Source organism: Dermochelys coriacea, chromosome 1, assembly GCF_009764565.3.
Source record: "Dermochelys coriacea isolate rDerCor1 chromosome 1, rDerCor1.pri.v4, whole genome shotgun sequence".
Taxonomy (NCBI): Eukaryota; Metazoa; Chordata; order Testudines; family Dermochelyidae; genus Dermochelys; species Dermochelys coriacea.
The window spans coordinates 153620437-153631241 of NC_050068.2; the positions used below are offsets into that span (position 1 = coordinate 153620437).

Genomic DNA, 10805 nt, shown 5'->3' on the forward strand with positions numbered 1-10805 from the left:
ATAAGCAGGTACTCCCCTGTGTGGAGTTAGTATACTGACAGACAATCATGGGGGTAGTACTTGCTAGTTACTAAACTTTCCCCACTAAAAGGCTTTTATTGCAGCTAGCTCACTATGTACTACCACTGAATAGAACAGCAGCCAGGCCATTCACTTTTGTTAAGGCTAGATAGGGCAGACATTTTTATAAGCCAGTGGTAATATTTCAAAATAGACTTTATTGACCTTCCCCTTCCAAAGTTTATTTCAAATGGTCTAGTGCATAAGCCATCCTCAAACTACTTGAATACATCTGTTAGAACATAGTGCCTAAAGGAGACTCTCCTCCACAGAGAACTGAGTGCATATGTGAAAGAGACCCATCACCTATTAATCCACACTTTACCCCTGCCTTCCTCTAGAGGCCACTCATTCCTTTCCCAAGAGGAGGAGAGGTGGGTGACCAAACTTCTACCCCCCACTTATCTTCATCCCATAGCAAATCTGATCTGAACAGTTTCTAAAACCTATTCCTAGTAACAGGCTATTTAATTATAACTAAAGGCCCATTTATCCCTTCAGTGAAGGCAAGAGTTCCACAATCCACCCTCACCCTACAAAAGTCTCCTCATTGATAGAGTCCTGAGAAGCTGGTATCACTCCTTCATAAGGTTAACACAAGACAGGTGTGGGGGTTTTTAAAGCCTTTTATTGCATAAACTGTATTGAGAGACATTAGTTCTCCTTCTCCTGCACAGTCTTGGTTCCACGCAGTCTACCAGTACGACGGGCAGCAATGAGACCGACCTTGCGACCAGCTGGAGCATCTCTCCTGATGGTTGAAGGCTTACCAATATGTTGATGATTACCACCCCCAAAGGGATGTTCTACAGGCTATAAAGAAAGTCAGCAAGGTCAAAAATGTAGACAAAGGAATGTTTCAAGTTAAATAAATTAAATTTAAAACACAAACCAAGGTAAGTCTGCACTAGAACTTATTCTACATCTTTTTATCTAATTACTTTATATAAAGGAATAATTTTACCTACCATGCATGCTCTACAGCAGATGTTTGCAACTGCAGGGCAATACTATGCATTTTCTAGGCAGCTTATATAGCCTGCACTCAATAGCTCTTGCCAAAAGCACCACTGCATCTTGAATGATGATTGAAAAGCTCTTATATGAACTATAGAAGGACAGACATTTGAAAGCTGAGACACTTACATTCATAGCCACACCACGGACACGTGGCCAGCAGTTTCGCTTTGCCTTGTATTTGTGATAGGCACGACCTGCCTTTAGGATAGGCTTGTCAATACGACCTCCACCAGCAACAATGCCTGAAATTTTAAAAATACAAAATAATTAGTTGGGAGTTAAGCTTTTCTGGTCATCACTTATATTTTGAAAGCTTTAACGCATGCAGTGAAGTCTATGGCTAAAATGATTAGCAAATGGCTTTGTTAGTGATGGGATATTTAAGGGTAAGTACCAATTCACACTAAGGAAAAAATGGACTGCTATTTTCAGATTTTAAACTGTTTTAGAAATCTTGTCTAGCCTGCTAATCTATGAAAGTGAGTCACAAATGTGCAACTGTCCACACAAGCATTTCAAACCCAGGACAAGAGAGTGAATTGCTTCATGAACGTTAGATACTGTGAAACTATGTTCTTGCAAACAGGTATTCTAGTATCTCTATGCATTCAAGGTGGGCTGCAAAGGAAGAGTTCTTAATTTTAATCTCTAATTTTTCTATTAGTAAGACTAGATCACAAAAGATGGTCCTGAATACTAGATCATTGGTTACACTTCCCAGAATGGCTTGTACAATGCCACCACAGCTGCCTGAAGTAATGAGATTTGACAACCTTTCAGTTAGAACACAAATCATCATTGAAAGATCAAGAGAAACTGTTAGGGCCTATTGGCTTTTACCTTCAACACACTGCCAATAACTTAAGATATGTAATGAATTAACTATGAAAATTACTGTAGCCTGTGTAATTTGCATATTCAGTCTTTATATTGCTTCCACTGCCCTTATTCTGTACCACAAGTGTGTGTGTTAAATGCAGTAGTTGTCAAACCTCACTCTGCCCCTAGATGTAGGGCTATTAACACTCCAGGATTCTCCTGGAGTCTCTAGAAATTAAAGATTGTGATGAAGCCTCCAGGACTATGTCTAATCAAAATTAGCAACCCTACCCAGCTGTGGCAGAGAGGAAATATACAGGGAAGTAATGAGTTTGCTACTGAAGTCCAAAAACTGACTACTGGTAAAATGGATTGTTTAGAATGAAAGATGCCCTGTTTTTAAAACAATTTCCTGCTAGCTTCACCCAGCACCTGTCACTGAAGTACAGCAACCCTATAACAGTTTAGGATAAGTAATACTATATCCTCAGGCAATTTAAAAAAAAGCAGGTAGTACTCTCTCAACTTTCTTGTATTGGCAACTGCCTTTGGACTTCACTAAGCTGAAGCCAGAACTCCACCACCCAGGGCTAAAGCATGTAACTTAATGACCAGGGGCCCAGCAAAGCTGTCCTGCTTGTCACCTCTAAACCCATCCCATGACCTGCAGGTTGAGAAACAGTGTTAACTCAATTCAGCTTTTAGACTGGACACTCAAGCAGCCATTCCAACTGCTGCATGTAGTACCCCAGGATTTAGTGATCATATGGTCAGGATCTGCTCTCTGTCTCATCTAATACAGAGCACCTGCAACAACCTAATGGGGCTTTAGCTTTAGCCTTAGCCTGACTCAAAAGGAACACCTCTTGAAACACAAATACTGTTTCTTACAGAACTGAAGGTTTTCCTTGCAAGTCTCCCAAGCAAGGGTAGCAGAACTGCATGCTTTCAGAAACTGATCAGCTCTCTGCACATGTGTATTATGATACCTCTCTGGAACTAGAGTTTATCACAGTCTACTTTTGAACTCTATTTCCAAGCCTACACACTATTAAAACTTCTTAAATCCAACACAATCACTTCCTACTAACTCTTAATGAGAAAGTATACAGGCTAATGTGGGGGCTAATGTTATTTGGGGGCTGAGAATGTCTTTTGTTCTTTGTATAATGCCTAGCATAGTAGAGATTCTAGGCTTTATGATAACTTGTGCAGTAAGACCCACATTAAAGCAGTACATTAAACTCCCATGTACACACTATTTAGTGACACGTACACTTGTATAACGGGTCCACGTGTGTACAGTTAGCTTTCAAAGACGCAAAACGCACCCCAACTTAGATCACCAGTGTTTGAGGTATTAAGCACTGAGCCTATTTACTACTACCCCTTTCACTACAATTTGGACACTATTAAGGTACAATACACAAACTGACCGCTGTCACTTGTGACTTACCAACAACAGCTCTGTTTGCAGAAGAGATCACCTTCTTGGAACCAGAAGGCAGCTTCACTCGGGTTTTCTTAGTTTCAGGATTGTGGGAGATAACTGTGGCATAGTTTCCAGAAGCCCGGGCCAATTTACCACGGTCACCAGGCTTTTCTTCAAGGCAACAGACAATGGTGCCTTCTGGCATAGTACCAACAGGTAGGACATTTCCGATATTAAGCTGAGCTGAAAAAAGAGACCCATTTAATTATCTGTAGATGCACATCATAAGAGCGGCCATACTAGGTCAAACCAAAGGTCCATCAAGCCCAGTATCCAGTCTTCTGACAGTGGCCAATGCCAGGTGCCCCAGAGGGACTTTTTGAAGTTTAACTGTAATCTTGAAAAATCCAGAAATATTTATAGCTATCTTCAGGTACAATATACAGACTCAAACCAGAAATAAGATATTAAACTATTACACATCACTAGAAGTATTTATAGGGTTACAAACATGATGCTATTGGGTACACTCTCCCCCCCCCTTCAGTAACAGTGATTTTAGCAAAAAGAGAAGTACTTGTGGCACCGTAGAAACTAAAATTTAATTTGAGCATAAGCTGTAGCTCATGAAAGCTTATGCTCAAATAAATGTTAATCTTTTGGTGAATACAGACTAACATGGCTGCTACTCTGAATAGTGACTTTCGGGCAACTAGTCAGTCACATGTAAGGGATTCTAAGGAATAGTTTGTCAGAGGCCTGGCCAAAAAAAATGCACCTTGATAGCTTATTATAAATGTTGTAATTAGTTACACAATGCAGAATTTGTTGGATGGTGAAATGTTTCTAGCTCCATAAAAAAACACAGTACTTTGCAAATAGCTAGTGAAGGCCAGTGCCTTAAACCTTACTTTTAGAAAACTTAGGGTTTCTAAGGTCATGCAGTCAACTTCTCGGGAAGACAAACATGCTGGTCAGATTGCATCATGTGAGTCTAAACCAGTGGTTCTAAACCTTTCCAGACGACTGTACCCTATTCAGGAGTCTGATTTGTCTTGTGTACCCCCAAGTTACACCTCACTTAATTACACAACACAATCAGGCATAAAAATAGAAGTATCACAGCACACTTACTGAAAAATTGCTTACTTTCTCATTTTTACTGTATTATGAAACACCAATTGGAATATAAATATTGTACTTATTTCAGTGTATAGTATATAGAGCAGTATAAAAAAATCATTGTCTATATGAAATTTTAGTCTGTACTGACTTCACTAATGCTTTTTACATAGGCAAGTATCTAAATGAGTATCAATGTACTCCTTGGACGACCTCTGCATACCCCCTGGGCTACATGTACCCCTGGTTGAGAACCACTGGTGTAAACTACCAGCTTCTGGAGGCCACTTAAAAATGACTGCTGCTGTCCTAACTCACCTTTCTTGCCGCAGTAAACAAATTGGCCAGTATGAATACCCTCAGCTGCAATGAACAACTCTGTTCTTTTCTTAAACCTGTATGGATCACGAAATGCAACCTTGGCAAGGGGAGCACCTCGGCCAGGATCATGAATGATATCCTGATGTGATAAAAAGCATATTTAGAAACAGACATGTCATCATTTATTCAGATTAGTGACAAATACATAAGCTTGTAGCAAATACTTAAACCTAACAGGCTCTTAAAACAAGTAGTTTAAACATTATTCTAACTCCTCCAAAAAGTTAGAATCTGGTACCAGTCTTTACTTAAACCCACTCCCAGTCTTTCACTCAACCCTCACTCTAAGTTCAGATCAAGTTCACTTCTGCAAGATGGCCAGATCAAAAACCTAGCTGTAAGAGTTCTCAGTTAAATATACTACTTCACGCTAATCACACTTACTGTCCTTATTTAATCCCTGCAGACCTTCCAAAATTAGGCATTTGGCTTTCACTAACATCAATGTAATAAGATGTTTATGCATATTTTAATTGAGACCTACCAAAAAGCTATTTTGAGAACCATTTAAAAAAAAAAAAAAACAAACAAACACACTTTTCCAACTGCTCTCCAAGTAACTCCTCCCGACCCACTTCTGTCAGGGTTTCAGAACTACCAATATATTTATGTAAAGGTCTTAATTGAGTTGGAACTGCCAAAATCATTTAGCTTTTGTAGATGTGCGTTTGGTATCATTAGACTACCCCTTCTTTCCTCCAACAGGACCACACTGATTTGTTGCACCCATTCTGAAATTAGATTGTTTGATGTTTAGACAGATCCCGAGCAGCAATCTGGGTCACTTAACAAGTTCTATTCCTCTAAAAAACTTTCAAATTGATTTCAGACTAACTCCCTTGTGGCCTGACAATAACCATCTAAAATGTCAAGCTAAGAGTAGTCTTTTTTCTAAGAAGCTTAGCGGAATTCATTGTGTTAAAAAAAAATCAGCTAATGTTTGGAAGGCAGCATGACTATGCTAGTCTACACTAGATTAGATTGATTCAACCACAGTCCAGGTCATCTCCTCCTGAGCAATGTTATTAAACCAACCTAACTCCTTGTGTAGGCTGCACTAGGTCAATGGAAGTATTCTTTCATCCAGCTACCTGCCCCCTTGAATCCTTTCATCATTGTAGTGTCTATGCTGAAGCACTACACCTGTGTCACTACAGAAGAGTAACTGTAGACATTCCCTTAGCCATCTGGGAGTCAGATGTGGGTTCTACTTCCAGCTCTGGCACCATCCTACAGGGGGAGACAGGGCCAGTGTAGATTTAAAAGATGTGTCAATGTTGCATTGATGAACCCTCAAACTTTACAAATAAAGGGCACTGCTTTAATTATACAGAATCAGGGAAAATTAATCTAACTTTGATATCCACTTAGGTTTTATGAGGTCAACATGAGGTACCAGATTAAATATCTACATTTTCATTCCTTACAATGGAGTGAATTCTGGTATTTACATACATCCACCTGCAAGTACTTTGTTGTGCATTAAAGTTTCTCCCTTAATTGCTTTTGGTTTGTTCAGTTAGCGGATGGAGAATATTTTTTCCATTTGCCACTAGTTCAAAGTTCAGACTGGAAATTGAGACAGTATGAAAGCTTTATTTCCCTCCTCTAATTTACCAAAACACAAGAGTGAATGATACAATTGTGTTCTTAAAAAAATTATGAAGCTAGATTTTCAAAGCCAGGGGGAAAGCAGCTACCTAGCTAATGATACGACAAGAGCTCCTCGGAAGGTTTGGCCTTAACTGCCATGGAAACCATGTTTAAGGTAAAGGTAAAGCGTAGTTGCAAAGCATGTTTTAATGGTTATTTCAACCCACGAGAACAAATACGAAACAGGATTAAAATAATCGCAATGGGCTGCACCTGGCCGACTTGAATCGCCCTTAGGACCGAGTTTAAATCGATCCACCCCTGCCTCGAGCAATTCATTCACTGCCCTTCTCCGAGTCCGCTCCCGCCATGGCCGTGGGGATGACCCTGAGGGAACGTGCTACCCCCGCGCCGGCTCCCACCCACGCAGCCTGAGCCGGCGCCCCCAGCGGGGCCCCAGCCCCCGACCCACCTTTACGATGCCCTTGATGTAGCCGTGTCTCTCGGCGAAGTCGATCGCCCTCAGCTTGGCGGGGCCCTTCCTGTGCTTCACGTGGGCTCGGAACACAGACCCGGCGCCCTTCCGCTGGCCCCTGATCACGCGGCCCATGGCGCTCTGAGGGGAGAGCGGACCCGGCTCGCGACAAAGCGGAGACTCTGCGCCCGCGCACGCGCACGCGCGGGGCCCGGCCCGGCCCGGCCCAACCCAACCGCCGCCCCGCAACGCCTCGCTGGCCCTTCCCGCCCTGGGGAGCCGGGCCGGGCCGACAACCGGGCGCGAGGCGAGGAGGCCCCAGGAGCCGGCTGCGATTCGGGCCCTGCCCCGCCCGAGACCTCGCGACCCGTTCAAATCCCTCCCGCCAAGGGCCACGGGAAGGCTCGGGGCGGCCGGGGCCGGGGCTCCCCCGATGGGGGCGGATGGACCCGGCTCCCGTGGCGCCACCTTGCTCCTACCTCCTCCGCTGCCTGCTCCAGAAAGGAAGGACGGTGGGGGGGGTCACGGCGACGCTAACCCCTTCCGGGGCAAGGAACGAGCGGCGCGCGGTGACGTCATGCCGCTTAGCTTCCCGGGTAACGTAGTTCCGTCGCCTTCGCGGCTGGTAGAACTCCGAGTTCGGGGCTGAGGTGAGGGGCGGGGCGCGGCGCGGCGCATGCGCGTCTCATGGAGGGTGAGAGGAGGCCGGGCTCGTGCTTGGGCCCAGTGATGCTGAGGGAAGGGGCGTGTCTGTGAGTGTCGCCCCACCCCCCCATGAGACGTCATTACCGTCGGGAGCGGGGCGCTGTGTCGCGTTCGCTCCCGGAAGCCGGGGCGGTGCAGCGTGGCGCCTCTCCGCAAATCAGCAACCGCCCCGCCCACATTCCTCGGCTCGACTCCAGTCTCGCGGCTCCCCCCGCCCCTGAGCCCGAGGGGGTTTGTCTACACGCCGGGTTGCGCCGGTTTAACTTCATTTTGAAACCCAGTTTAGTTTAGCTGAATGGCCGCCGAAGGCCGGGGGCGTCCCCCGGGATGTTGACGTGATTGGAATAACAGAGACTTGGTGGGATAACTCACATGACTGGAGTACAGTCATGGATGGTTATAAACTGTTCAGGAAGGACAGGCAGGGCAGAAAAGGTGGGGGAGTAGCACTGTATGTAAGGGAGCAGTATGACTGCTCAGAGCTCCGGTACGAAACTGTGGAAAAACCTGAGTGTCTCTGGATTAAGTTTAGAAGTGTGTGCAACAAGAGTGATGTCATGGTGGGAGTCTGCTATAGACCACCGGACCAGGGGGATGAGGTGGATGAGGCTTTCTTCCGGCAACTCACGGAAGCTACTAGATCGCATGCCCTGATTCTCATGGGTGACTTTAATTTTCCTGATATCTGCTGGGAGAGCAATACAGCGGTGCATAGACAATCCAGGAAGTTTTTGGAAAGCGTAGGGGACAATTTCCTGGTGCAAGTGCTAGGGGAGCCAACTAGGGGGAGCGCTTTTCTTGACCTGCTGCTCACAAACCGGGTAGAATTAGTGGGGGAAGCAAAAGTGGATGGGAATCTGGGAGGCAGTGACCATGAGTTGGTTGAGTTCAGGATCCTGACGCAGGGAAGAAAGGTAAGCAGCAGGATACGGACCCTGGACTTCAGGAAAGCAGACTTTGACTCCCTCAGGGAACAGATGGCCAGGATCCCCTGGGGGACTAACATGAAAGGGAAGGGAGTCCAGGAGAGCTGGCTGTATTTCAAGGAATCCCTGTTGAGGTTACAGGGACAAACCATCCCGATGAGTCGAAAGAATAGTAAATATGGCAGGCGACCAGCTTGGCTTAATGGTGAAATCCTAGCGGATCTTAAACATAAAAAAGAAGCTTACAAGAAGTGGAAGGTTGGACATATGACCAGGGAAGAGTATAAAAATATTGCTCGGGCATGTAGGAAAGATATCAGGAGGGCCAAATCGCACCTGGAGCTGCAGCTAGCAAGAGATGTCAAGAGTAACAAGAAGGGTTTCTTCAGGTATGTTGGCAACAAGAAGAAAGCCAAGGAAAGTGTGGGCCCCTTACTGAATGAGGGAGGCAAGCTAGTGACAGAGGATGTGGAAAAAGCTAATGTACTCAATGCTTTTTTTGCCTCTGTTTTCACTAACAAGGTCAGCTCCCAGACTGCTGTGCTGGGCATCACAAAATGGGGAAGAGATGGCCAGCCCTCTGTAGAGATAGAGGTGGTTAGGGACTATTTAGAAAAGCTGGACGTGCACAAGTCCATGGGGCCGGACGAATTGCATCCGAGAGTGCTGAAGGAATTGGCGGCTGTGATTGCAGAGCCCTTGGCCATTATCTTTGAAAACTCGTGGCGAACGGGGGAAGTCCCGGATGACTGGAAAAAGGCTAATGTAGTGCCCATCTTTAAAAAAGGGAAGAAGGAGGATCCTGGGAACTACAGGCCAGTCAGCCTCACCTCAGTCCCTGGAAAAATCATGGAGCAGGTCCTCAAAGAATCAATCCTGAAGCACTTAGAGGAGAGGAAAGTGATCAGGAACAGTCAGCATGGATTCACCAAGGGAAGGTCATGCCTGACTAATCTAATCGCCTTTTATGATGAGATTACTGGTTCTGTGGATGAAGGGAAAGCAGTGGATGTATTGTTTCTTGACTTTAGCAAAGCTTTTGACACGGTCTCCCACAGCATTCTTGTCAGCAAGTTAAGGAAGTATGGGCCGGATGAATGCACTATAAGGTGGGTAGAAAGCTGGCTAGATTGTCGGGCTCAACGGGTAGTGATCAATGGCTCCATGTCTAGTTGGCAGCCGGTGTCAAGTGGAGTGCCCCAGGGGTCGGTCCTGGGGCCCGTTTTGTTCAATATCTTCATAAATGATCTGGAGGATGGTGTGGATTGCACTCTCAGCAAATTTGCGGATGATACTAAACTGGGAGGAGTGGTAGATACGCTGGAGGGGAGGGATAGGATACAGAAGGACCTAGACAAATTGGAGGATTGGGCCAAAAGAAATCTAATGAGGTTCAATAAGGATAAGTGCAGGGTCCTGCACTTAGGATGGAAGAATCCAATGCACCGCTACAGACTAGGGACCGAATGGCTCGGCAGCAGTTCTGCGGAAAAGGACCTAGGGGTGACAGTGGACGAGAAGCTGGATATGAGTCAGCAGTGTGCCCTTGTTGCCAAGAAGGCCAATGGCATTTTGGGATGTATAAGTAGGGGCATAGCGAGCAGATCGAGGGACGTGATCGTTCCCCTCTATTCGACACTGGTGAGGCCTCATCTGGAGTACTGTGTCCAGTTTTGGGCCCCACACTACAAGAAGGATGTGGATAAATTGGAAAGAGTACAGCGAAGGGCAACAAAAATGATTAGGGGTCTAGAGCACATGACTTATGAGGAGAGGCTGAGGGAGCTGGGATTGTTTAGTCTGCAGAAGAGAAGAATGAGGGGGGATTTGATAGCTGCTTTCAACTACCTGAAAGGGGGTTTCAAAGAGGATGGCTCTAGACTGTTCTCAATGGTAGCAGATGACAGAACGAGGAGTAATGGTCTCAAGTTGCAATGGGGGAGGTTTAGATTGGATATTAGGAAAAACTTTTTCACTAAGAGGGTGGTGAAACACTAGAATGCGTTACCTAGGGAGGTGGTAAAATCTCCTTCCTTAGAGGTTTTTAAGGTCAGGCTTGACAAAGCCCTGGCTAGGATGATTTAACTGGGACTTGGTCCTGCTTTGAGCAGGGGGTTGGACTAGATGACCTTCTGGGGTCCCTTCCAACCCTGATATTCTATGATTCTATGATGTTTTATGTGGCGCTCACACCGGACCCGCTCTACGCTGGGTAACGCTCAGCCACTCCCTCCCCCGTCGGCTCCCTGGGGCTGCGCGCCCCGCGGCTCCC

General features: G+C 45.6%; 1 protein-coding gene across 1 annotated transcript; it reads right to left on the reverse strand.

The window, feature by feature from the left end:
- Nucleotides 1-668: 668 nt before the first annotated feature.
- Nucleotides 669-7595, reverse strand: RPL8 (ribosomal protein L8). Its single transcript, XM_038387081.2, has 6 exons — nt 7382-7595; nt 6900-7043; nt 4772-4913; nt 3356-3574; nt 1207-1322; nt 669-873 (listed from the first exon to the last, which is right to left on the reverse strand). The coding sequence occupies exons 2-6, from the start codon at nt 7035-7037 to the stop codon at nt 715-717; spliced, it is 774 nt and encodes a 257-aa protein (XP_038243009.1). The 5' UTR covers nt 7038-7043; nt 7382-7595; the 3' UTR covers nt 669-714.
- Between the last annotated feature and the right edge of the window lie 3210 nt (nt 7596-10805).